Genomic DNA, 27,932 nt, shown 5'->3' with positions numbered 1-27,932 from the left:
GCCTCGCGAGAAGCACGTGACGAAGCCAACACGAACGTTCGGCTGCAGATACATTTATTGTCCATGTTAGCACATAGAAGTACAACATCTCGCTAAGCTAAAGCAAACAAAAGCAAAAGAAAAAGAAAAAAAAACCTGCATAAACGTGTGCGAGGATAGTAAGCCACAGCAAGCGTACACACATGGATAGAGAAAGCGCCAACCCGGCTGAAGAACCATTCTCCATTTTAGTTCATTACACTTCTCTTGAGAGACGTGAATCGTGGTGTATCAGTTAAGCAGTGAGGTAAATTAACTTTTTCACAACAATATTTAAAAAAAAAAAAAAATTAAAAAAAATCATATTGCATTATTTCAGGAAGTGCAACTATGCCATGGAAAAAAATAAGAAATTGAAATGCACATCTTTACCGTCATGCAGATATCGAACATATTGTACAAAAAACCGGAATGATGACACCAAAATATTTCCACTAGAAAATATCACAAATGCTCGTTTTTACAGGGATGGACAAATATAAAATATTCTGTGGTGTGCTGGATTCACAGGCCTTGAAATAACCTGCAATGTATCAGCGAAGGGTTTTTTTTTATATAGGATTGGGTCCAAAGCATCACTGTGATGTTTGCATATTTTGCCAAGAAACTGCAGCTCACGCCATAACAGGAAGTATCCCACAATTCCACACTAAGGCTTTCTTGCTGTACAGTTGTCAGACACTTTAAGGTTTATTTACACACAGGCACACACACGGCACCAATTACAAAAAGAAAAAAAGTGAGAAAGGGTGTCCAAGGAAGACCAGACATGTTTTTCTTTTTTTTTCTTTTTTAAAGAAAAAAAAAAGGATTAAAATTCATGATTCATTTGACGGATTTCTTCAGGAGGGAAAATTCAACATCAAGATAGAGAACTGATTTTCCACAACGTACGATGACCAACTACTAGTGTACAATGCTTTAAGAAAGATGGCAAAAATAAATAAAAGCAGGATCTCTGGGTAGCCACTTGAATAACCTCTCAATTTCCTATGAAAGAAATAAAAAAAATTAATACATACAATTCTGCTGCATTAGCCATGGACAGTTAGTTTCTTTCTGTTTGTTAATTTAGTTACACATGAACCTGGCAATTTCTACACCACTTTTCTTTACCTGTACAAATCGGGGCCTGGACAACCATTCAAATGTCCCCGTACACCATAAACCCAAACAGTCAGGAGGAAAAGAAACAAAATGCACGACATTTTCATATATTCAGATATATTTTATATCCGTCCATCCATTTCCGTTTGTTCTGCGAACCAGAAACTACGCTTTAGCTTAATTTTTTTTCTTCTTTAATTCTGTTTTTTTGACGTTAATCCACATGCAGTTCTCTTCGTTCAGAGTGTGATGGCGGTGATTTGGAAAATGCGCGGCGTATCGTGTCGCCAACTACGACAGGAAGTCCGAAGCGACGAGATGCTTTAGCGAATCGAACGTACGGCAAGCACACCACAAAAGCAATGACGGGGCAAAGTAAAGAAAAATAACGGTTAAAAAAAAAAAATTACTTTTTCTGTTAAGACAGGTAGGACAAACATACTATTTGGCAATTTATACAAGCATTTGGGTTAAGAAAAAAAAAAGAAATTTTCATGTGCAAACCATAAAACAATGACCAAATCCTCTCTAAGATCCAGCTCAGCAAAGAATCCTCTACATTCCCCAGAATTTTAGCCTAAAAGAGCAAATCACCCCCCCCATCCCTCCCCCCCCCCCCAATAAAATTTACAGTATATTTCAACCCAAAATGTGTATAATAAACGGAAGATTTATTTATTTTTGGTCAGGATGAACACCTGACTTCATAACCCTGTACCCAACAATGACGAGGACAATTTAAGACAAAAAGGATAAAAACCAATAAAAGGGTGATAGTCATCTGGAAATTTACATGATAAAATCACCACGGAAACGTCAATGGGCTACGTTATTACACCTAAAACAATTTTCAATTTTTAAACTTTTTAAAATCCGCATCAGCGTTCTTTTTCTCGACATTTTTCCTATGAAAGCGATTTACTGCTGCGATAGCGATATATTTTAAGATCAACGTCCGCACACTCTTTCGTTGTGTGTTTGTTTGTTAGCAATTTACAGTAAGAAAAGTGATTAAAAAATCGAAGTAATAAAATGTATTTTAGTTTATGCTCATCGTTGGCTACAAGACTTAAATAACACATTCTCCAACAAAAGGTAAAATTAGCACTACGGTAAAAAAAAGAAAACAAGAAAAACTCTCCAGACTGTGCATGTGTGTCATGCCCCTTACACAAATTCAGAAAATGCTTCTGAAATGAATTCAGCACAATGCGCATATCTCATATATATGAGAGAGAGAAACAGAGAGAGAGAGAGAGAGAGAATGAAAGTGAGAGACGAATGAAAACACGGGATGGCGAGCAAGAGCTACCAAGCAAGAGTGAGAATGAGAGAGAGAGAGAGAATGGAAAAGGAAAAGAGTATAAAAGAGAGACAAAGCAAACATGAAAGATGGTGAGAGAGAGAGAGAGAGAGAGAGAATATAAATGTGGTCGCTCTGTGCACTGGTCAGTCCGGTTCACCAGAGTGTTGTAGAGTCTGGTGTGGGATTGGACAGGAAGCAGGTGGGCGGAGCTCTTCTGCACCGTGTTTGGGGGTTGTGGGGCGGGGCTTGGAGGAGGGGGGGCGGGGCTGGGGGCGGGGCTTGGAGGAGGGGGGCGGAGCGTTCATCTCTTTCTGCGGCAGGTGCGTTTGTGGTCGGCGTGCCAGTGCTCCTGCTGGCACTTGATGGAGCAGTAGGAGGTGTTCCAGCAGCAGTGGTACATGGCCTCCTCCTCACAGTTATAACACTGGCAGGACAGAGAGAGAGAGAGAGCACCGTCTGACACTACTAGAGCATGCTGGGAGATGCCTGCACCACATGCTAGTGCAGGAATGATAAAATAGGAACAGGACATCACCACAGAACGTGCTGGTCTGTGTGTAATGCATGTGCTGGTCTGCATGTGTATGTACATACATGTAATACGTGGCTGGTCTGTGTGTATGTACATACATGTAATACGTGGCTGGTCTGCAGGTAATGTGTGTGCTGGTATGCATGTGCATGTACATGTGTGTAATGCGTCTTGCGGTCAGTGTGTAATGCATGTTGCGGTCTGTATGTACATGCGTGTAATGCGTGTGCAGGCAGGCGTACTCACCCACTGCTTTTTCTTGGTCTGAGAGAGGAGCTGCTTGTGCTGCGCCACCATCTTCTTCACCTCCTCCACCAGCTCCTCCTTGCACTTCTCCTTCACCTGCTTGCACTTCCTGTCCATCTCCGCCTGCGCGCCGGACACCGCCTTGCTGAGCGCCAGCCTCTTCTCGTCCTCCATCTCCGAGCGGAGCTGTGATTGGAGCAGAGATGCACACGTTAGGGCGCCCTGTGCGTTTAATGGGTCATGTACTCATAACGGCATGCATGATCTGTAAGCGGAGTAATTCACGCTGGATCCTGACCGAGCGACGGGCCCCCCCCTCACCTTCTCCAGCGCCTCCCGGACCACCCGCTCGGTCTCGCGCTTGTTCTCGGCCTTCATCATCTCCTTGACGTCGCTGAAGATCTTGGTGTACTTCTCGTGGCACATGTTCTGGCAGGCGCCGTCGCTGCTGGTCTGGGTGGAGCGGTGCAGCGTGCGGGGCGAGGACGCGCTGGCCTTTTTGGTCTGGGTGGAGACCGAGAGCTTCTCGGGCTGGTGGGGCGCGCTGGGGATCTCCTGGCTGGAGCTGACCGCCTCCACTTCAGGCTCCGGCTCCTGGGGGGGGGGGGGGGGGGGGGGGGAGGGTCACACACAGATCAGCCAGATTCAGGGAGGGGCTTGGCTTTCCTTTTGTGGTGTCACATGATGTCATAATGGATAATGGACAATGGTTTTGGAATGAGCGGCCATAATGCTCAACCTAAAATTGGTTTAGGGAGTCTGGTGGAATGGGCTTCCTTTTGTGATGTCACCAATTTTGTTAGAATTTTGATTATGGTTCTGTGACATCACAAACGAGACCGTCCCTGAGCTGCAAGTAGTTGCAGTGCAGTGGTCATAAATGTTTGCCCAACGACTGGTCAGCAAAACTTGAGTGGGCTGGGCTTTCTTTTTGTGACATCACAAACTTTGTCACAATGAATGTGGCTTCGGCTTCTTTGACAACGCAGATCGGAGCACTCCTCTGAGCTGCATGTAATCAAAATGCAGTGCCGATAATGCCTGCCCCACTTCCCACGCAGGTAGACTGTCCCGCTAACGCAGTTCAGGAAAACGTGCCGCGCCCACTCACCTCCTCTTTGGGCTCTGGGGCTTGGCTGCGACGTCCTTTCTTAGCTTTGGGCTCCTGGTTCACCTTGAGCTGCAAAACACAGGTACCATTAGAGTACTGTGTTACACCAACATCAAATCCCATCATATTTCAGTACAGAACAGAAAGTATATTGTCAGTGTTTCTGAAAGGCGAGTAATCATAACTCTGCTCTGTACACCTGTAGGCTGAAATATCTGCTGCTGTCAATCACAAATTGATAATGAAATACTTTTCACTGCCCTTGATTTAAACTGGATTATAAAATTAAATTAATACTTTTTTTTTTTTTTTTTTAAAGATAATCATCCGCATTAATTATTAAAAGACTAGGCCGTGAAATTTCATCTGACTAATTAGAGGTGGTATGGCTGATTAATACAGTATGGTTGTTAATATTTTATTAAATAACTCCGTTCCCTGTGATACGGATAATGATGAGATGGAAATATCCTCCCATTTTCTCTGTTTTCTCTCATTAACCCTTCCGTGCTGAAAATGAAACCATCTCCTGCCCTTCGTCTGAAACAGTGCAACTGAGCACGCTGCAGCCACCAGGTGGCGCCATAATCAATATACCAATACTGTGTCAGAAATACAGGTGGGAATTCTGCAGGTGAGGTGGAAACGTAATACATGTATACCTGTGTGTGTGCGTGTGTGTGTGTGTGCGCGTGCATGCCTGTGTGTGTGTGTGGTGTGTGTGTACGTGCGCGCCTCCTGAGCCCCGACCTGCTCGTTGCTGGTGGAGGAGATGCTGGACTCCGGCTCCTCCGCGCTCTCCAGCTTCTCCTCGCCCACGCGGCCCTTCCACAGCCTCCCCTCGCGCAGGAAGCGCTGGTACAGCTCCAGCTCCTCGCAGGCCTTCTTCCAGCCCATGCTCCGCTTCACCTGCAGCTGCGCCACGCTCACCCCGATGTCCTGGATGTTATCCGCCGGGATCCACGCTCTGCAAGAGATACAGCGTGTAGCCTTACACACACATATACTCACACACACACACACACACACACCTGTAGCCAACCTCCATTGTGAGGACCTGTCAGCTTCAGGTTCTGTTTTCTGTACCGAATCTCTTCAGTGGAAACATTTCTTCACACTGATTAGGTTAATAGCGGCGTGCGTGCCCCTGGGGCCTGTAGGAAGCTCCAGCCCTGTGATCAGCTCAGACAGAGGAGCCGCGCTGTGATGCTTCAGAGATTAAAAATGACTCGGCTGTCTCTCTCTGCTTCAGCGAGATAGCGGCAGACAAGGCCTGAAAAACATCTCCCCGTTCCTCTTGGAGATAACAGTATTTTGTGATATTCCGTTGGTGAAATTCTTTCTTTAAATTGTGCTTTGATTACCCAGATCGAAAGTGATACATATATCAAATACAATAGCAGTTGAAGGAGAATTTTACATTGTTGAGTGACACCAGCATGTGCAAAAACACAGTTCCTCCAGGAGCAGAAGAGTTTAGCGGGCTGAGGACGCGTACGTGTGGGACTGCAGTAAAGCGGCTAGCGAGCTTGGCCTGCATCTGTGTGTGTGTGTGTGTGTGTGTGTTTGTGTTTGCATGTGTGCGTGTTTGCATGTCTGTATCGCAGAGCTTGCAGGTTTTAATTCCAGGTGTGGCACTGGTCTTGTACCCTTGAGCAAGGTACTTAACCCGCACTGCTTCAGTACAAATATCCGACAGTATAAATGGATTGTACATTTTTAAAAAAAAGTAAGCTGTACAAGTTTCTGCGCTTAAGAAAATTTGCTTTAATGCCTAAAAGTACATAGAATATGCTAATGCTTGTGCCTAAATGGCTGAAGACAAATTCGAATATGCTAATTCTAGTGGCTAAATGGCTAAAGACAATTTGAATATGCTAATGCTTGTGGCTAAATGGCTAAAGACAATTTGAATATGCTAATGCTGGCGGCTAAAGGCAATTTGAATATGCTAATGCTTGTGGCTAAATGGCTAAAGACAACGTGAATATGCTAATGCTAGTGCCTAAAACACCTGAAGGCTAATGTAGCATGCTAACGCTAGCAGATAAATGTATAAGGAATGTGAGGACGCTAGCAGGCTTTTTCCTCTGACCTCTGGTGCTGGTGGCCGAAGAAGCGGACGTCCACCTGATTGTCCTCCCTCTGCAGGACCTTTGCGGGCCAGTAGCCGAAGCCCTTCATTTTGGCCCAAACCACCTCGTGATTGGGAGTCTGGGGAGGAAGCGAACGCTGGTGTAATGCAGCGGGAGTCTTGCCAAGGCAGTCTCACCCCCCCCCCACCCCCCACCCCCACCCCCAGCCGTCCTCTCACCCAAGGTGCTAGGATATTGTCCTTGGAGTTCCCACAACTCTGTGGAACTCCCAAATTCCAAAGCTCACAGAACACCTATTGTTGTTAGCGTCATAGAAAATTGGATTTAAAAAAAAAAAGTAAAAAAAAAAAAAAAAAAGAAAATCAATAACCAATTTCATGTTCAAGAGAAATCTTGCTCCGTGCAAACTACACTGTTTTAGAAAGTCTGGCTGTGTCTGTAGTCTCCCGAGTTTCGACAAGTCAAATCAAGCTCAGTTGACTCACAACTCGCTCTGAAAACAGTCATTTAATTCATAAACTGTCAGTTAGATCTGGACTTGTGAAGTCTTTACTCAGTAATATTCTCAGATTTATTTTTTTAAAAAAAAGGTAAACTGAACCTCTCTGATCCGCTGTCACAGTTGGATTCTGTAACAGGAGTTACAAACGCTGACGGGTTTAAAGAGAAGCACGGAAAGGAGGATCCACTTGTTAGATACTCACACAGGGGTAGCAGAACCAGTTGTCCGGTCGTGCGTTCGACAGGTAGAAGCAGGTTCTGCAGAGCTGGAGTTCGTCAAGCTGAGAGGAGAAATGGGGAAAGTCACTGACCTCAGACCAGTGCGCCTCAAACTCACTGATAAAACATCCACTATCAAAACAGACTGGTGATCGCACCACTGGACTCAGATCAGTGTCTCTACAACATAGGTAAAACATCCACTATTAGACAGACTTTTAACAGGTTAAACAGATTTTTTTGCCATTGGATACAGACGAGTAAAAGTCTGAGTCAGAGAAAAAAACAACAACAATGAAAATCAATTACTTTCACTTTTGTTTCTGAAAGCAGGAAATCTAAAAGACTTCAAAAGCGACCCTCGCTTCTGTAATTTTTTAGAAGTGAAAGGATAAACACTGAAATTAATGAAAGGGTATCGTACCTCATGGCAGGTGTCTGTGTACAGCAATCTGGCGATTTCTGCCTGGTCACTGTGCACTGCAACACAAATAATTTTATTGACAATATTTTAGTCCTCAGCTGTCATTTTGCTGCAACAATTAGTACATATATCACATATAGTTTGCAAATATACCTCACATATGTTGTAATAATATCTGGTGTGGCACTAATGTGCATGTTTCTGTATTTAGCGGTGTGTTTAATTTTCTATAAGTGGCGTGGCGTCTGTTTCCGCGACAGTGCACGCGTTCCCACCTCCAAACAAAATGGCGGTGTTGTGCACGATCAGCTGGGCGTCCGCCTTGAACTCGTCGAAGCTCTTGTACTTTCCCTCGGCGAGGTTCTGTGAATGGACCGGGAAGAGAACAAAGCGCCTCATTCAGACCGCCCGCCTCGGCACCGACCGCCAGTACCCCCAGCCGCCAGAGGAGGGCAGCGCCGCGCACTGATTTTGACTGATTTTTACCACCTAATCTCTAAGGCAAGTTAACAGGCCGGTAACAGCTCTCTGGCTGAACCAGTACACTCAGGTTTTTAAAGGAATGCTCTGTCATCTGCATAGGCCAGTGTAGTGTAATGGAGAGGAAACTGCGCCTGTGTTTCAGAGGTTGCCGGTTCAAATCCCCTGTTTGCTGACTGCTGTTGCACACTCGAGCAAAGGTGCTTAATTTGAATTGCTTCAGTAGACACCCAGCTGTGTAAATGCGCTGTATATTAAAAAAGGTAAGCTGTGCAAATTCCTATGGATTATGAATTTCTCAAAAACTGGTTAATATAAATACTCAGCATTTAATATTTACAAACAGACCAGGCTCTTCTTCAAACTGTATTTTTGTGAAGCGTTGGAAGGCCAGTGTGCCAGGGCTGTGCTGATAACTCACCTCCTGTATGTTTGAAACATCCAGCGCCGTGTGGATTAGCCGCCTGTACATGGGGTGCTTGGTGTCTTTGCCTTTTTTGTTCAGGTCCACGGCCTGTTTGGAGGAAGAGAAGGGGGGGGGCACAACCAATGTTTAACACACTGTTACTAGCACAGGGACAATGAAGCCACACACGCCAGCTAGTGGAACAGCTAGTTAAGCAACCTGGTCAATAACTTGGTAGCTACAGTAGTGAGTAGGGTAGGTAAACGACTACCCTGGTAGTGACTCTACTGGTCAAGTCTGTAAGCTAGATAACCAGCTAATTTGCAAGCATGTCAACATGATAAATGTGGATTTGGTTGTGAATACTGGGTTTTCTGCCTCAGCTTTCCAGAATTAGAATTCTTTCAGATTTTTGTTGCACACAGCGGTGTGGCGGACTGGTCCACTGAAGAACAGGGACACACAACACGGAAGCTGGTCGCACGTCTTTCGCAGGGAATGCTGGGAAAGGTCAGAGTTCAGGAAACCTGTGGATGGCGGTACATCGCGCCGCGTGCGGTTTCCATGGGGACAGCGTGCCGCTCCTGCGTTCCCATGGCAACGGCCGTGAAACGCGCAGGTATACCGCGAGGCCTACGCCTCTCAGAGTGTTTTTACTGTGGCTTCACCGCACACCGCACCCCACTCACCCTCTCCTTCATCCTCTGCACGATAAACCGCAGGTATTTGATCATTTCCTGTTTGCTCAAGTTCTTCTTTTTACTGCCCTGTAGTAAAAACAAAACACCAACAAAACAAAACCATAAAGACCGGAGCACTGGACAGTGCATGTTCACACTGAAGGCTCCAGATAGTCTGTAAAGTACAGTATATTTCTTACCTTGTCCTAACAGTTTGTAAAATCAGCTTTCTATTCCAAAAAGCTCCAAAATTTTATTAAATAAATCATAACTCATAAGATTAAGAAACACTGGCCCTGGCTTCTCTGGAATTTCCGCACGTTAAAGGTCCTTCTGAGGAAACTGAGCTGGCCAGCCTTGCCTCCGTGGGGTCAGAGGTCATGCAGCAACAGCACTTTAACAGAAGCCAGGACCCCAAGGCTGGGCGTCATGGTTACGGTTTCCCAGTCAGATCCCCTACAGTCAGAATAGCACAGCGGACAGAACAGCCCACTGACACGGTGACTCCGTGGGTGTCTTTATTAAACCTTTGAAGTGTAGGTTATTTTTGTTTTTGTTTCGGGGGATGTTTCTTGCAACATTCTAAGTCAGTGTTCTAGAACTCCGCTGCTTTCAGCCACCAGTAGCGATTGTGACATCATCACCATTAGAATGTTCAGCATTAGACGCCAGGCCCACCCAAACGCCAGGCCCACTTAGACGCCAGACCCCACCTTGCAGGACAGGCACTGCCAGGAGGAGGCGCTGTCCCAGGGCTGCTCGGACAGGCACTTGAGGTGGTAGACGCGGAAGCAGCTGTCGCACGGCAACACGTCGCCGGGGAGATGGCACTGGAAGCAGTACCAGTCGTGGCTCTCCGTCTCCCAGTCCTGCGAGGGAACCAGAAGCAGACCAGAGTAATTTGCCGCCCCCCGCCGCCGCGTGCCCCCCCCCCCCCCGCCCCCCCCCCCCCCCTCCGACCGGCCCTCTGTGATTGGGGCGGGCGGTCCGCTTGTCCGTCAACAGGTTCGGCCAATCCCGGTCCTTCTCCCGCCTCGATATCCTCCATGTGCCACAGCCTACTGAAGCAATGGCGTCTCTCTCTCTCTATGCATGATCACATACCGCCTGAGGCCTCTGTGGACCCTCAGAAACTTTCACACAGAGAATGCATAATACAGGGCACACAGTCAAAGACAGCACGGTGGTGTAAACCTGTGCATCTGCACAGGTAGTGCACAGCTTGTTCCATCGGTCATTTTGACTAATGATCTCACTGTCCGTAAAATAAATAAAAATAACATGGCTATACGGACATCACCAGGGACAGTGAGAACGCTGACGATAACAAGCAAAAAATTTGTATCTCAAATACAGGACATCCATGCAAAGCCACCGTCCTGCTCCGGAGAGAGGGGGGGGGGGGAACCTGTGGGAAATAAAGAATCCTAAAAGACGTACGCACCTCATTCTGTGCCAGCTGAAAAAAAGGAACAGGACAGCTTTAGCACCAGGAAGTCTGCTCTATTCAGCTAGGAGGGGAAGTCAGGAAGTCTTTAGACTGGCAACTCGGCTGCTCGAGGGGGTTCCCACAGCCAGCTCAAACCTGAGCACGTCTGGGGTCCTTTTCGCAGTACCTCTCCTAAAAACGACAGGCTTGGCTTCGTCAGGTTTCTGATCGGTCAGTGGAGTGAGGGAGCGCACAGATCTGCGGGCGGCTCCGTCTCTCCCCTGGTTTGACCTCGCTGTGCCGTGTGAAATCCCTCGAGCATCGCAACGCGGTTTCAGAGAGAGGCTCTCTGACTCTCCGCCAAAAATAAGCTTGCACAGCGGGCGGTGAGGTTCCCCCCTCCCCTCCCCTCCCCCTCCCCCTCCCCTCCCCCTCCCCCTCCCTCCGCTTCCTTTTGTGACCGCGGCGGGCGGACGCTGTTGCCGGGACCCCAAATGCCCTCTGGCGCTAAAAGGGGGGAGAACCCAGAGCCGCCCGAAATCTGGCATGAAAACCTGGGCGCGTCTGCCAAGGCGGCTAATGCCCCACACATTTCATAACCCAGACCCCGAAACTGTGCTGGTCGCCATGGGAGACCAACCTGCGCCGGTCGCCATGGGAGACCAACCTGCGCTGGTCGCCAGGGGAGACCAACCTGCGCTGGTCGCTAGGGGCGACCAACCTGTGCTGGTCGCCATGGGAGACCAACCTGTGCTGGTGGCCAGGGGAACACAGCACACCTCACACTGCACAGTGGCGTGTGAGCACTGCACTAATGCACGCATTAAGCATGGCTCTGAACAGGGCAGTGAAGGGTAAATCATTCACTGGGTAAATCATTCACATTCTTTTAAAAAAATCCTTAAAATCAAGTCAGGAGTTTTAACAGAACTTTGCTTCCCAAACACAAAAGGAAAGAGGAAAAACTTTTGCACAATTAATATGGATTTTGTAGTTTTAAGAAAAATGTGGTCGGCTAAAATACATTGCTGTGAAGCAAATCTAGATGGCTTGTCTGCATGGAAACTTCTGTCCTTATCGAACCAACATGGAATAGCTTTGTTACCACATATCCCTCGGCATTGGGCAGTAAATATTAAAGCCAGAAGGAGGTTCTATCTGATTAAAAACACACACACACACACACACACACACACACACACGCGCACACAGACACACACACACCGTCCCACAGGAGAGGAAGCAGCCAAGCACAAGACGGATCACATTTGACTAGCATGAGGCGCTACGCCCATCATCTCCAGAATACTCAAACGCATAAAGAGGCTGTCTGTCCTTTCAGAGGCCAAATGCTCGTGTCTGGCATTGTTCCGATGGAACTGGACGCGCTTTCAGATGAAATTCCTGCCCAGTGGGGGGGTGGGGGGGTAGTGTTTAACCCCCCCCCCCCCCCCGTACGCCGCCGCGCGGCGTTTCAGAGCCGTAGATCAGCAGCTCCGATTCCTGCCATTCCCACCGTTTCCAGGAAAGGGGAGGCGACTGCTAACGGGCTGGGGTGGGGGTGGGGGTGCGGGGGGGGGGGGGGTGGAGCGGCGAGCGCCAAGTTTTCCCGGAACAGAGAGGCGATTTAGTGGCTCTGGTTTGAGCTCCGCTGCAGCGGGGAACGCTCGGGGCAACGTTCACGCTCTGAGACACCGCCACGCCGGCCAGCCGCAGGCTTCTTACGGCCGGGAACAAACCCCGCGCAAGTGCGCCACCGCCAGGCCCACGCCAGGCCCACGCCAGGCCCACGCCAGGCCCACGCCAGGCCCACGCCAGGCCCACGCCAGGCCCACGCCAGGCCGCCGCTCTGCAAACGCTCTCATGTCCCTGTGGAGGTAATAAACCTGAGACCCTAACGGGGGCAGTCCAGGACAGTCGCAAGAGACTGAGCGGAAAAAAGCACAGCTGGACGACCGCTTCATCCTGCTGTCGTCTGCTATAGCGCCCCCTCGCTGCGGCGCTTAAAACTGCAGCTCGCGCTTGCGTTGCGTTAAGAATCTGAGGCGACGCACTACGTAGGGGACGTTTCGGGCCTAACGCGAGAAAACGACCTTCAGCTCAACCTCAGAACGTCACGTCGACGTTCGGCTCGTCACCGACGCGTGAGCGCGGTTTCAGAAAGAGAGCTGGCCAATAGGGAGCGAGGGAAACCGCGACCCGGGGCGTTCTGCCGCCACGGGACGCCGGCACGAGCTCGGGCGTGCCAGCCAGCGCCGCCGCGCTCACGCGGACGGGGGCCCGCGATCTCGGGGTCGGAGTCCGACAGACCCAAGCGTTCTCCCGTCGCACAATCCGCGCCATTGTGTCCGAACAGAGCGCGTCCGGACACAGGCCACACAGCGGAGCGCGTCCGGACACAGGCCACACACCAGAGCGCGTCCGGACACAGGCCACACACCAGAGCGCATCCGGACACAGGCCACGCAGCAGAGCGCGTCCGGACACAGGCCACACGGCAGAGCGCGTCCGGACACAGGCCACACGGCAGAGCGCGTCCGGACACAGGCCACACGGCAGAGCGCGTCCGGACACAGGCCACACGGCAGAGCGCGTCCGCACACAGGCCACACGGCAGAGCGCGTCCGGACACAGGCCACACAGCAGAGTGTCCATCAGAAGCCGAGCTCGTGATTTAACAGTGGTGGAAATGCAGAGATACGCCTCCAGGGTTTGTGTTTTGGTTCTGGGTTGGCTGGATTATCCGGCGTTGTTGGCTTTACTTATGGTACCCTCGCTCGTCTTGGAATGTTGCTAGCCAGGTGTGGAACGGCTAGTCATATAACTCACATGGATTCAGTTATGATCTCTTACACTGTAAACTGGTCTGGATAAGAGCCTCAGCTAAATTTATTTAAAGTAGAAAAAAAAGAACAGAAACCACAGGCGTCGTAGTTTGTTCTGATCACAACTTTTCTTTGTGGGGCAGATTAACCTGGTACTTCAACGATATACAACACAACATATACAGTTTGAAGATTTGTGAATTGAAGGGAACATCTTGTTTTGAACAGGCATTTTAAAATACGTTTCTTTGTATCCTTGAGCCAGTTTTTTTAAATCCTGACAATCCAAAAAGAAAGAAAAAAAAACAATAAAAAGATATAATCGTGATTTATCACCCTTTCCTTAAACCTGCTTCGTCGTTTTCAGGAGGTGAAGCTTTCCAAGGTATGGTACTGGCTGAGTGACAACCACCAGTGAACGCCCCCTGGTTGCCTTGGTTACGACAGTACGCATTTGGTCAGTTGCATTTCAGGAAGGACAGTACAGAACAGACGGGTGAATTTTTTTTGCTCAGGTACGTCACAAGACTCCGCCCCCTGCTCCATGTTTTAAACAGACGCATGCTTGAAGATCACACACACAGGACACCCCTCTGTGTTCTACCACTACTACCGTTAGCCAAAAAAAAATAAAATAAAAAATAAGATCTACATCTACTTCACGTTTATATATGCTTGCTACAAACCTTAGTGCATGTTGCCACAGGCAGCGCGCCACGTCACAGTGACGTTTCACAGCTGTGCTCTGAGATCTGCAGGTACTGAATTTTTAAATGAGTGCATTAAAATTTTTTATAATCTCTGTGTGATGCTGAAATTTATATCTGAACCGCTTATGAATCTGCTGAGTGCTGAATTGAGTCTAACAGTGTTGACATTTTTAAAAAAATCTTTTGAGCACTAAATTGAGAATAACAGTGTTCGCCTTAATCAAAAATAAATCACTGCAGTGTGTACATGTACACGCTCTTTTTCATCTAAAAAGCAGTATCACACAATGATGAGTAGCGAGCAAATATTTCAGAGGTCATAGGTCACCGCTGGCCGTTCCACAACAAACAGGAACCCCGAACCGCAGTGACGCGCTGGATTTCACAGAGGTGATGCGCTGGATTTCACAGAGGACGCGCACGCTTATCGCCAACGTGTCCGCGTCTAAAATAAGAGTAAAGACATCATTCACTTTACAGAAGAGATCCTTTCAAAGAGGAAGCCCTACTTCATGCTTCCCCTTTCGGCTTAAAGTCAAATCAACACTTTGAAGTGTTTTTTCAGATCATTTTAAAGATGGAAGCTTTAGTTATTTTCTAACCTCATGGCCAAGAAATTTAGATTTTTAAAGATTCCTACAGAACAGACATAAATATTATTTTTACTAATTTTACTAATACTGACTGACACGTGAAATCCAAGGCTTTGCCACGGTGGAGGTGTGACCCGTTTGTTGTGGAGTGATGTTAGTAGAAGAAAAGAAAAAAACAAACGGAGCCTTACCTTGCTTCCTTCAGTCAGCGGCTCCTGTGATAGCAAGTGATCCAAAAAACAGTTTTAAAATCACGCCCTGTCTGTGAGCTGTGCTGAGGTACAGACCATCTGTGAGCTCCACTGAGGTATAGACCTGCTGTAGCCTGTGCTGTGTGTTATACTGTGGTATAGACCTGCTAGAGGCTGTGCTGTGTGTTATACTGTGGTATACACCTGCTGTAGACTGTGCTGTGGGTTACACTGTGGTATAGACCTGCTGTAGACTGTGAGCTGCACTGTGGTATAGACCTGCTATAGACTGTGCTGTGAGCTGCACTGTGGTATAGACCTGCTGTAGACTGTGCTGTGAGCTACACTGTGGTATAGACCTGCTGTAGACTGTGCTGTGAGCTACACTGTGGTATAGACCTGCCATAGACTGTGAGCTACACTGTGGTATAAACCTGCTATAGGCTGTGAGCTACAATGGTATAGACATACTGTAGCCTGTGCTTTGAGCTACACTGTGGTATAGACCTGCTGTAGACTGTGCTTTGAGCTACACTGTGGTATAGACCTGCTGTAGCCTGTGCTTTGAGCTACACAGTGGTATAGACCTGCTGTAGCCTGTGCTTTGAGCTACACTGTGGTATAGACCAGCTGTGGCCTGTGCTTTGAGCTACACTGTGGTATAGACCTGCTATAGACTGTGCCAGGACATAGACCTGCTATTTAAGGAGGGTGGTATATTTGAGCATTTCCCATGACGACCCGGGAACGTTCCGTGTTTTTAAGGATTTTGAAGGATGGAAAGTATGTTAACGCAGCATCCCAAATAACACTGATTAAAAAAATAAAAGTAGAACATTAGCCCTTTGTTCAGATAAATATGCTGTTTTATCTGGTACCAAAAGCAAAACGAGAAAAGAGATTGAAGTCAGTCAACCTGTGCATCTGCACTCCTCAGATAAGTGTGTTGTTCAGTTAAGCTTGACAGAGAAGAACTGTCAGCTTGGAAAGATAGAGACCTCGGATGTGAAAAAGCAAAGATGTTGAGAGAAAGAGGGGGAGAGAGAGAGAGTGGCACAGATCTGCGTTCTGTTGCATGCACGATATCCACTAAATTCTTCCATGAAACCCAGTTCATGAAAATTCATGAAAATATGTTGTAGTGTATGAGAGGCTGCCAGTGTTTCAGCCTCCAGATCGGCCGATGTTACTACAGTCACTGTACCCTTAGGCAAGGCGCTTAGCCTTTAACTGTTTCAGTAAATGTCCAGCTGCAGAACTGGGCTATATGCTTAAAACAAGCTGTAAACATCCCTTTGAATAACAGCATCTGCTAAATGGAGGGATTTGCTTCTGCAAATAACAAGAGAGAAAAATAAAAATGTTAAAAACCACAAGAACGCCAAATTTGAACCCTTGTGGCCAACAAAAGAGTTATGAAATAAAATGCATTTTTGGTTCATTTAGTCAGAAACACTGGCAATTTCAGAGAAGGGGAGCATGGAAATTTGGGAACCCCCCCCCCCCCCATTTAACATGGAAATACTATGAGAAGTGTTAACCCCTTGAAGAGGAGGTTTTTGGAATGTTTTTACTAAGTCAGTGTTCTAGAACTCCATTGTTCCTCAGTTACCAGCAGTGAGTGTGACATCAGCATTAGAATGTTCAGTTAAAGGTGCAGTATGTAAGTTTGTAAGTGAACCGAGCAAAAGAAAACTTGATTTGGGGGGAGCGGAATTCCACCCTCTCCCCTCAGCTCTCCCTCTCTGGATGGGGTCTAGGTTTGGGAGGTCCCGGTGCAGAGGGGGGGTCTAGATTTGGGAGGTCCCGTGAAGACGGGGGGTGGGGGGGGGATGCGGGGCTGTAGGTTTGGATTGTCCTGGTGTTGATGCGGGGTCTAGATTGGGAGGTCCCGGTGCAGATGGGGGGTGGGGGGGCTCTAGGTTTGAGGTCCCGGTGCAGAGGGGGGGTGTAGGTTTGGGAGGTCCCGGTGCAGACGAGGTCTAGATTAGGGAGGTCCCGGTGTAGAAGGGGGGTCTGATTTGGGAGGTCCCGGTGCAGACAGGGGGGGTGTAGGTTTGGGAGGTCCCGGTGTAGACGCGGTCTAGGTTAGGGAGGTCCCGGTGTAGAAGGGGGGTCTGATTTGGGAGGTCCCAGTGCAGACAGGGGGGGTCTCTAGGTTTGGGAGGTCCCGGGCCAGACGGGAGTCTAGTTTGGGTTGTCCCGGTGCAGAGGGGGGGCTCTTACCGTCTCGTCCCCGGGCAGCCAGTACCCCTCCTGCTCGATGCCGGCCTTGGAGCCCTTGCAGCCCACGGTGAGCGTCTCCACCACCAGCCCGTCCTTCACCGCCAGGGCCAGCTGTCGAGCAGTCTCCTTCGGGTGCATCCCGAAAACCCGACTCAGGTACCTGCGGGGGGGACGCGGCCCAATCTCACACAGTCAGTCACGAACGCGGCCAAATCTCACCCAGTCAGTCACAAACGCAGCCAAATCTCACCCAATCAGTCACGAACGCGACCAAATCTCACCCAGTCAGTCACAAACGCGGCCCAATCTCACCCAATCAGTCACAAACGCGGCCAAATCTCACCCAATCAGTCACAAACGCGGCCAAATCTCACCCAATCAGTCACAAACGCGGCCAAATCTCACCCAGTCAGTCACAAACGCGGCCAAATCTCACCCAATCAGTCACAAACGCAGCCAAATCTCACCCAATCAGTCACAAACGCGGCCAAATCTCACCCAGTCAGTCACAAACGCGGCCAAATCTCACCCAATCAGTCACAAACGCGGCCAAATCTCACCCAGTCAGTCACAAACGCAGCCAAATCTCACCCAATCAGTCACAAACACCCAGCTCAGCTGAATCTGACCTAAACAGAGAGGTATCTCATAAAAAAAAAAAAACACCTGAATCTCACACATCCAATCACAAATACACAGCCAAATCTGCCAAATACCTCCTCAAAGTATGTGCTGTCTACTAAGTATACTGTGTACTGTTTAGAACATATTTTGTAAGTATGTGATGCGATGCAGTTTAAAAAAAATATCCTCCATACCGCACTATTTTTCAACAGTTCTGTGACAGTGGCGTCAGAAGTTCCGCCCTTGTGTGGAAAATGTAAGCAAAGCGAAGCTTTGTCATATTTATGGGACCAAAATGTTGTTCACTTTCTGAAAGGTATGCTCCCGAATATACTCAGCAAAACCCCAGAAATAAGGATACCATCCTGGGATTTTAAGTACACTACATTTAGAGAAAATTTCTCATACATCCAGTGTACTCAACAAGTATACTCAATAGTAGGCAAGTGGTCTGATTCAGACGCGGCCCACCGTTTCACCCCCTCTCCCCTGGCACCTAATCCACCTCCTGCCGCCTGCCTCCACATCAAAGACAGATTAACCAACAAATCATTAAAAGAGAGATTCGTTAAAGAATCCTTTCTGCTGTTGACCTCCGTTTACATTTTCAGCACCTCTGAGCCAACGCCTGATGGCATCGCATCTTCAGCTCGAGTAAAAGAAATTTTTAAAAAGCATTTAAAATTTCACGTTCGAGAAAAAAAAAAAAAAAAACACTTCCAGTGCATATCCACCGCTTTAATGTCTCCATGACAACAGTTGCACTCTGGCAGTTTTCCCACTCCCAGATTCCTGAATCCGGTTTTGAACAAAAAGAATTCTAACGGGCAAAAGGAGAGCTTAACAAATGAAACGCAGCTCTGGGGTTACCTTCAATAAACGGCGTCTGATCCAGTCAGAAAGATCAGTGAAAAGAAGGATGGCCATCAAGCAGAACCCATAATCTTTGGTTATATTTGATAAATATGTATGCATGTATATACTGCATGTGAATGAATGTGTGTGTGTGTACAGTACATGCATATGGGTGTTTGCATATATGGGCACGCAATAAAATGTACAGTATGAATTCAACTCTAACAGAGTATGTATGAGTCCAATAGGGACCATATGTACTCTGTAAGAGTTGATGTAACATGATAATTTGATGTTTGATAATTTAGATTCATGTGTGTACTGTATGCATGCATGCATGCATTAAGGTCCTAGCTCTGATTGCATTATGCATGCATGCATGCATGTACATATGCATGTGTGGACGTATGTAACCGGCTTGATGATAGGTATGCGTGCATGCATGTAATTATGTTAGGTTGTACTTGTATGTCCGAGAACATACTTACTTTGAAATTCTGTCCATGTTGGCGATTTGCTTCTGATTGCGGATGACCTCTATGGCGGCCCACACATACTGGACCACTTTGGGGTCCGCCAGACGCTTCTTCACCACGCGCGACGTCATCTCTTTATTCATCGGTCCTGCAGCCACAGAAGCGGAAGGAAAACAGGGGCAACGTCCGTTACCGATCCGTCTCCGTTCCGAACTGACACACAACACGGTCACGCCTATCATCTCTTTATTGATCCGATCCGATCCGCATCGCGAGAGACAAACGGAAAGCGAAGGCGCGAGCTGTCTGCGAACGGTTCTCCACTCTGACTCACAACACAGTCGCGCGCGCGTAATCTCTTTAATCGGCTGGCCTGCAGCCGGAGGCGCGGGAGATAAAAGCGAAGGCACTATAACCGCTACTGATCAGCATCCACTAACTCCGCATTCACACTCAACGCATGTGCAACTGCACCACCACACACTCGCAGCGCAATGAAAATAAAAATCACCAATCATTTTTACAGCCATTCAGTACGGCACAAGGATCTCCATCGCAAATCCTGGGGGGCTGCGGCATGTGCTGGTTAAGTGCTTCATTTTACGTATGAAAAGACATAAACTAGGGACGGCTGCAGCTGATGTTTTTACACTAAATGAAATTAAAAACTGGGCCTCCTACTTATTTTAAGTCACTGATTAAAATTCTAAATAAAAATTACATTTTTCGATTTCAGTTCAGAGTTCCACACACCCTGTTTTTAAAAACTAAACTTGATGCTGTTGGAAGGGAATAGGCGAAAATCCGACGCAAACTGCAAATCTGCAATCCCTACAAGAGCAAACAGTGTAATTCATATCAACGCTAATGTTTCACCAACATCTTGTCAATATTTATCACAATTTTATACGTTTGAAAATTGAGCCAGTGGTCGTTCGTCGTTTCATTTAATAAATTCGCCGTGTCACACTGCTCCCCCTTTCCAATAAATAACGAACGAACATACTCACTAGTTTCGTGGTGGGATTTCTGGATAGGCGGGGTCTCCAGGTTCAGTGCTGGAGTTGTGACCTCGACACCTTAGCACCTGACACACACACCTGGGAAACTGGCTAATTACCCGTCTTGCCAATGGGGTTTTCAAACAAACACTAGCATTCAGCATTAGCAACCACGAATAGAGGATACAAGCACAGCACGAACCGTGCGCTTTAAATGGATTTAACAGATTAATACGCGACTGAAATACACTTCGACCGTTTTCGGATATTCCGGCACGTTCCAACTGGCCTTTCATTTCCGCCATAGCTCCGAAGTTGCACGAGAGATGTTGCCTTGTATCAAGTCTGTGGCGTTATTCCACATTATTTATACGTAGGAGCTCTGGGTCGTAGTTTTCGATCGTTCCATTTTCAACACACAGCTATTAAGAGCATAGCTTGCGGTCGCGACTTGGCTACCCGGCTAACTTGACAAAAACATGGCTACTGTCGGTAGCCTATCGATATGTAATATAATATAAGCCAACTCTTGAGCACGAACAAACGGAAAAGGCGTTACGCCTGGAGCAAGCTCCTCACAGTAACAACGCAAGCATGGACCAGGGTTGGGGAACCGTTATAGTCCTTTCTGGAGAGAAGAACACAGAAGGCCTCATCCTGCGGCCTCTACTACACCAAGTGAGGTAAACTTTTAAGAGTTTCAAGGCTTAATATTTATGTGTTACACAAAGGTCCTTTCTGTATTTCGACCCAGTCCACGGACCAGCAAAGTCCAAATCGTTGTATTAGGGCTTCACAAAGCAATGGATGGCGTAAACTGTATGTAGGCTACTCCTAAATGGGTTACGTTTCATTTTAAATGAGAAACAACTGAAAGGACATGCTGTGTAGAACGACCTTTAAATTCCTCACGTCTCACCTCCTTGCTATGTTCATGACTCAGGGTGCTTTCATATGGACAACATTGTTGTTTAATTCACTAAATGTATGGTTCCAATGCAAGCCGTAATTAATTCACGCGAGGCTGCGCTAATGATAAAAAAACAGGATGTTTGATTAATACAAGATGTTTCCGTGCGTTTGCCATCAGGGGTCGCCTTGTCTGGAGGCCTGGCCGTTCCTACGAGTTAGTATTCATATCTTAGGTTAATGGCGAGGAGTCCACTAAGCTATATAAAATAACAGCAGACAGATGATACAGAATATCATCCAATCAGAATGCAGGAGATTTAAAAGTTCTTGACTGATCCAGGTCTTCGGTCATAAAGCCTGATCATGAGCAGAAGAAGGTGGAAAAGAGGAAATCGGATAAATTATGTCAGCCTCAATATTTATTCAACACTGCTATTATCACTACATCCTGAAACTAAAAAAAGAAACTGCCATATTCTTTACCATTTTAGCTTTGTGGTGAAGAAAAAGGCAAAATGTAGGCCCATTTTGAAATTGAGAGGTTATTAGTTGACCAAACTTGAATTTCAGAATTTTCACTGAAATTCCATATAGACCTGAGAGTACTACATTAACTTCTGTCACTGTTGTTCCCGGTGTCTGAATGTTAAAGTAACAACTTCTGTTTGCTTGCATCATTTTGACATTTGCTTTTGAATACTGGTGGGTGTTACACATTGGTGGTGGGTGAGGTGAGTCTCATCACTGTAAAGCACTTTGGAAAATTAATTCATTTAATTGGCTGAGCTTAATGGCTGATGAGGATACATTTCTAATTGCTCATTGGCTAAGAGCACATTTCTAATCACTCATTGGCTGGGAGCACACGCTTCTGATTGCTCATTGGCTGAGAGCACACATTTCTAATCGCTCATTGGCTAAGAGCACACACTTCAGGGACTCAGGGGCAGGGGAGGGTGACTATGTTCAGCTGTGTGGCGGAGACTCATTCAAACAGGAGTTTTTAAAAATTCACTATTTATTCATGGGGGAAAAAATAAACTAAATCAGTGGGTTGAGTATGGATTTTTGAGAACAGATTGCCAAGTCAGGCAGTGTGAGATCTTACCTGATGTCCTAGAGACTTATATTTATTTTTAATGAAACTAAATTGTGAGCAGCCATAAGAACATAAGAATGCATACGGAGGAGAACAAGCTAATTTAGCCCGTTAAGACTGGGCATCCCTCTACAGGCTAGAAAAAAATCTGCACCGTTTCAAGCCTGGAGTTGAACACCCCGAGGATCTCTGTCTCCACTACAAGACCTGGCAACAGTTCCCCACACTTTAATAACTCTAAATAAACAGATACACACTAATAGCCACGTGGAATTCTCTTTTAGCCAGTTTCCACAGATGCCCTAGGGAGGTACAAGGTTTGCGGTTTAACATGTTATGTCTTAAAAATTAATGCGCACGGTTTCGCATCCTTTTTTCACTAAACAGGAGTAATTTGTCTGTCATAAAAGTGCTCTAGTTGAAACCGCCAACTGCTTTCAGACTTGAGTTGGGGGGGGGGGGTGAAGGATTTCTTCATGCAGAAACTCACAATTGACGCATTTTGGTGCGTCATAGCTACTGTCAGGCAGCGGAAAGGTTTTCCTGAACAAACAGTCTCACTTCAGTTTCACAGGAAAATGCGCAATTCATTGACTTTCTGCGTAATGACACAGGCTACTGATCGAATGCTCAATGCTGCAGAGCTCCACGATGTGCAAGTTGGTAGCCTAACCTGTTCCTGGAGATCTACCGTCCTGCAGGTTTTCATTTCAACCCCAATGTGGCACACCCGACTCTACTAATTAGCAACTCCATGAGATCTCTAGGTGTTGAATGAGATTCAATGTGCTTTGGTAGGGTTGGTGCGAAATCCTACAGGACGGTAGATCTCCAGGAACAGGGTTGGGCAGCCCTGCTCTAGCTGTTGAGTGAGGTGTGCCTTGTTAGGGTTGGTGCGAAATCCTACAGGACGGTAGATCTCCAGGAACAGGGTTGGGCAGCCCTGCTCTAGCTGTTGAGTGAGGTGTGCCTTGTTAGGGTTGGAGTGAAATCCTACAGGACGGTAGATCTCCAGGAACAGAGCAGGTTACCACTGGTGTAAGTGCAGGGAGGCTTACAGTGCTGAGTTCGCACCCGTGTTTAGGATTCAAGTGAGACCCTACATCACTCTGACACTTTCAAACTCGGTCAGAACCATGTGTACCCAGGTCAGAAAGTAGTTTGGTTTGATTTAGGAACTGGTTTTGGAACCTAAAGGTCACAGGTTCAATCCCCAGGTAGGACACTGCCATTGTACCCTTGAGCAAGGCACTGAACCTGCATTGCTTCAGTATATATCCAGCTATATAAATGGATGCAATGTAAATGCTATCGAAAGAGATAAGAGCATCTGCTAAATGCCTGTAGTGTAATGTAGTATCAAGATCTCAGGCTAATAACTTGGGGTTTTTTCATGAAAGGTTGTTCCCCTTATTTTTACTGAACTATTCCTCAATTTGGCATCATGTTTTGATCCGTCCCTCCTCTATCTACTTGTAACTAAGAACAGATAGTTATTCAGTTTCCACGGCAACACTTTCATTAAGCTGATTTACCAATTAGGTAAACTAACTGCTCCAACAGTAACCAATTAGGTGATCTCATTCTCCTTTTTTTTTAAAATTAAAGACCCTGTACAGACATTTCTCCTTATATTCAACACATTCACTGAACTTCAAAGTGTGTACTTTTTCCAAATTTATAAAGTGGGGAAAATAACATTTCCTGTTCATGTAACGGTTATTTCTATAGGCTACGGTGCGTCCGTTCTGTAACGGCTGCTCACTTCCAAGTGTACGTACGATTGGTAGCCCACTGAACTACTGAACTGACCCAGTTGGTTACTATAAATGACCGTAATTCTCATAAGCATTTATAAGTCTCCAAAAAACGAATGCCAAACACGACAAACTGTCAGTTCCAGTGTGTGTGTGTATATATATATATAACAACAAGATGTCTGAATTCCACAGCCTGGCGCGGCTTCTCTTCTAAACTTCCCTGGTGCCGCATTTATCCGGCTCATTTCTTTCCTTTTTGTTTTCAAACGAGACCCCCCTCTCTCGCGTCCCGGGGGTGCAAACAATTCTGCCGACTTCTGGTTGCAATCAGTCATCCATCCCCGCGTTTCCGTACATCTCACGCGCTGAGATTATCTCCAACTGTCAGAATCCCCTCCATCATTTCTCTCTTCCCAACGCTACATTACACATGTCATCTTTTTCCATCCTTTACATTTCCAGCCTTATGTTCGTTCTTCTACAGAATCACTTCTTCGTAATTTCCTTTCCTTTTAATGTTCTCACCATAGAAGATCGGCACCGACGCACAATAGAAGCGTTTCATAAAAAGTGATCTATGATTTCAAAGAGCCTTTGCGGCGAACGACTGTTTTGAGAATGGTTAACTGTAAAATGAGCAGGTTAAATTCCTTTTGAAAGTCGGTTGGCCCCCCCTTGTTGGTTCCCCCAAGCTCCTGCCAATGTGCACGTCAGATGGACACCTCTGTTGTGTGCTGTGAAATGGGAGAATATTACAGAGGCTGTCTTTAGTCTGATAAACCGCTGCCAGGTTTAGAGAGGCGCGTAAAAAATAAAGAAATAAGATTACCCACAGCTTAATTCTCAACTAAAGACTGGGAACAAATCAGGAAACGGTAGAATAGACACAGTATTTTTAGGGCCAAGTCGTATGCGACTTTCAAATTATAGTTTGTCACCGTCTGGTGTTATGTTATCACTTTGGTGTGAAAAGTGGTGGGGGAAATGTGTTCGTTTTCACACTGGTTACGTCTGAATGTTATCCGTTTGCAGCCGTGGAGATACGGGACGAAGTTCAAGATAATCGAACTGCCGTTCCCACCAAGCAAATAAGGAGAAAAGTGAGTTAACAAGTGGAACAATGGATCAAGTGTAACCGGATCATATTCTGTAATCTTTTAATCCATACGTATTACCATTTATCAGAAAATATTCAAGCGGTTCTTTTTGACAAACATTTGCCTTTTAACAGTTACACATTGTAAATAATGTATCACCTTTGTGGGGGGATAACAAACAGGAAATTTTCTTTAGGATATTTTTTGTAAAGACACTAACAGTACCACCCAATACAACATGCTAACATTGAGGGGGACCATTTGATGTTTTCCCAAAATGGGGGGGGGGGGGGGGGGGGGGGGGAATAATTCACCTTGTCCACCCTGTCATTTACGTCCATGCTGATTGGTAACCTAATAATGGTACGTGGATCGGAGGGATCTCAAACCTTGCCTACTTCACCAACTAACGTTATAGTGAGCTGTGTAACCTCAGTAACTGGACCCCAAACTGTACAGATTACACAAACACGTTTTATCAATTGCTCTGCACGCAGCCAATACTTATGCGTTGAGTGACCATGTAGGCATCAGGGCAGTATTCGTTTCCTTCCGATTACTGATCAAGCGTTATTTTGTGCAACATGATTTTTAGAAATTGGCATGTTTATACCCTTTGTAGAAATTACAGCTAGTTTTTGTCTTCAGGTTTTTACAATACGGCTATTTCATATGCCACGATCTGCAGCAAGTATACCGCCTTAACTTGTTGACGTGGCCGACTAACAAGGCATAAACTCGGTCTGGGAATTTGTATAGTCTGGCTAGCTAACTAGATAATGCGGCTACCGTTCGCTGTGCGTCAGATTAGCTAGTGTGCTAGATTGTAATGCTACTCTTGTCTGAGCTCCGATTGGAACGATTTCACGGAATTGAATGTCACAAAATGAATGTCTTTATAAACGGGTGCTTAAATGAACAATATATCATTTTGCGAGGAATACGCGTGGTCTAGATATATTTTAGACCGCAGCAAAACAAACTCACTGAACTGCCAATTTGACTCTTGGCATTCCGTTTATTTGCACATTACAGCACTGTAGTCGAGTTCCAAGATGGCAAACGTCAGTTTAGATTGGCTTGCTACACATTCTAATTTTCCAAGCTAACGTTAGCTATATCATAGCTATCAGTTAGCTAGCTCCCCAACAGCGATACGCTGCCCGCATGGCTAGCGACACTCGCGAACGAGTAGAAAAATACACTTTAAAAGACAGCTGGACACGAGAAATGCCACTACTACAGGTTAGCCTGCTGTAGAGATCGGAGACGATTCCCGGATGAAATGCAGAGGAATGTACGCGAATCTTTCCCGACCAGCCAAGGCCGTCTGACCATTTTCTGCACTACTGAATTTTAAACGCATTTGCAAGTTGCCCCGCTCCAAACAGCGAGCTGAACGCACTGTGCTCATCACTGACACAGTAGCGATAGCTAACGATATCTTTCGATCATAATTGAACCACACAAACGCAAAGAGACAGCCTTAACAGCGCGTGAATGCAGAAGATCTATATATCATCAGGTTATGTTGGATAGCGAGCGAGCTATCTTTGAGAAACCTTTGTCCACCCATTCCATTCCAGAAACTTGAACACATTTAGCCAGCTAGCGAGTCGTATGCCTGACTGCGTGCGCACACGGTCAAATTACGAGTGCGTTATCGCAGAAAAACATTATCAATTATGAGTCTTTGAGAGACGCCATGTTGGCTAGTAATCCTCCATCAGGAGACGGAAAGCTATCAAGCTAGCCAGCCATTAGCAAACCCAGCCCTAGCCACATCTAGCCAGTTTTACTGATAAGGTTACATTATTCTTGAAAGATCAAACCTACCTTTGTCCTAGTTTCTACACCTAACGGCCCCGTAGAAACCTGTGTAGGATTCAAAACAAAAAATGTTGTATTTGCATTTCCGGAGAAGTTTTTTTCTTGCCTGTGTCTGAATTGTGGTTTAGCTAGCTATCCCCTATCCAGTCCAGACTTCAGAGGTAAACACAAGCGGCTGATTAACACGGCAAATATAAGTCGAGGGCCCTCTAGTGGTAGACTGAACGGTAGCTGCTTTGGTTCTTTTGTTAGTTGTACAGGATTTTTTGTATGTAATTCCCTGTCGTTGGACACACCCATTTGTTAAATATTTGTTAAATCATGCTCCTTGGTTAATTATAATCATTATGACAATTTGAACTGATTTTTATGATGACTAAATTACATTAAATCAGCGCAGATCACTGCAAATTACATTGAGGTGATTCATTTTGTAGATTTTTAATGATGCATGCTGTAGATGAGATACAGAATTCCACATTCCTCTTCAGTTGCTGTATGGGAGATTCTAAGAAGAATGCAATACAGTTTTGTTTTCTTAGATCATAAAAAATCATTCTAAAAAATATCAGATTTTACAAGCCATGCCTAACTTATACTAATAACAATACAGGGTTACAATATGACTAAGTGGCTTGGTGTCTGTCAAGGTGTCATTTTAACCCTTTGAAGAGTAGTTTTTTAAAAGTGTTTTTTCAAAATTTGAAAAAGTCTGTGTTCTGGAACTCTGTTGCTTTCACTTACTATTCGTGATTGTGACATCAGCATTAGAATGTTTGGTAAAGAACATTCTACATTCTAATTGCACATCTGTGATCAGGTTGAAGATTGCGTGGGGGGGGGGGGGAGTCATACCCTGGGATCAGTGTTTCTTCCAAATGATGGACACCTCCTACGGAACAGTGTCCCTGTAACTGCCAGCCAATAGGGGCTTTAAGCATCGACGGCTGGGGGTACGACTATGGTTACCACACGTAAATCTGTGTCTCTTTTGGTCATGCGTGAATTTTACCTGCTCCCATCAGCTGTGCTGGCCTGCTGGTCTACTGTGTGAAAGTAGTGTTTCCCTGTAGCAGATCAGCGGGCTATGGCTGCAGACGTGGGCAAGTCAAATCCACACATGCACAAGAGAGCACAGATTAATTTCTGTTCATCAT

At 46.2% G+C, this 27,932-nt stretch overlaps 2 protein-coding genes across 4 annotated transcripts in view; one reads left to right on the top strand and one right to left on the bottom strand.

Annotated features, from left to right (window-relative positions):
- LOC118233849 (vasoactive intestinal polypeptide receptor 2-like) overlaps window positions 1-27,932 on the top strand; it is an 81,618-nt gene that overhangs the window by 2,982 nt on the left and 50,704 nt on the right. The window lies entirely within an intron of this gene.
- LOC118233848 (zinc finger MYND domain-containing protein 11-like) lies at window positions 38-26,960 on the bottom strand. Of its 3 annotated transcripts, XM_035429864.1 has the most exons (17): window positions 26,782-26,960; window positions 19,089-19,224; window positions 17,122-17,281; window positions 14,896-14,919; window positions 10,592-10,606; window positions 9,861-10,016; window positions 9,157-9,234; window positions 8,483-8,575; window positions 7,857-7,944; window positions 7,582-7,637; window positions 7,142-7,219; window positions 6,437-6,555; window positions 5,092-5,308; window positions 4,342-4,410; window positions 3,552-3,824; window positions 3,231-3,416; window positions 38-2,876 (listed from the first exon to the last, which is right to left on the bottom strand). In XM_035429864.1, the coding sequence occupies exons 2-17, from the start codon at window positions 19,217-19,219 to the stop codon at window positions 2,754-2,756; spliced, it is 1,866 nt and encodes a 621-aa protein (XP_035285755.1). In that variant the 5' UTR covers window positions 19,220-19,224; window positions 26,782-26,960; the 3' UTR covers window positions 38-2,753. The 3 variants fall into 3 exon arrangements, with proteins under 3 accessions (XP_035285755.1, XP_035285757.1, XP_035285758.1); XM_035429866.1 differs by lacking the exon at window positions 10,592-10,606; XM_035429867.1 differs by lacking the exons at window positions 10,592-10,606; window positions 14,896-14,919.

The sequence above is a fragment of the Anguilla anguilla genome, chromosome 8 (genome assembly GCF_013347855.1).
Source record: "Anguilla anguilla isolate fAngAng1 chromosome 8, fAngAng1.pri, whole genome shotgun sequence".
Taxonomy (NCBI): Eukaryota; Metazoa; Chordata; class Actinopteri; order Anguilliformes; family Anguillidae; genus Anguilla; species Anguilla anguilla.
Note: the sequence above shows the minus strand (reverse complement) of the source record. Positions and strands in the feature narration are given on the sequence as shown.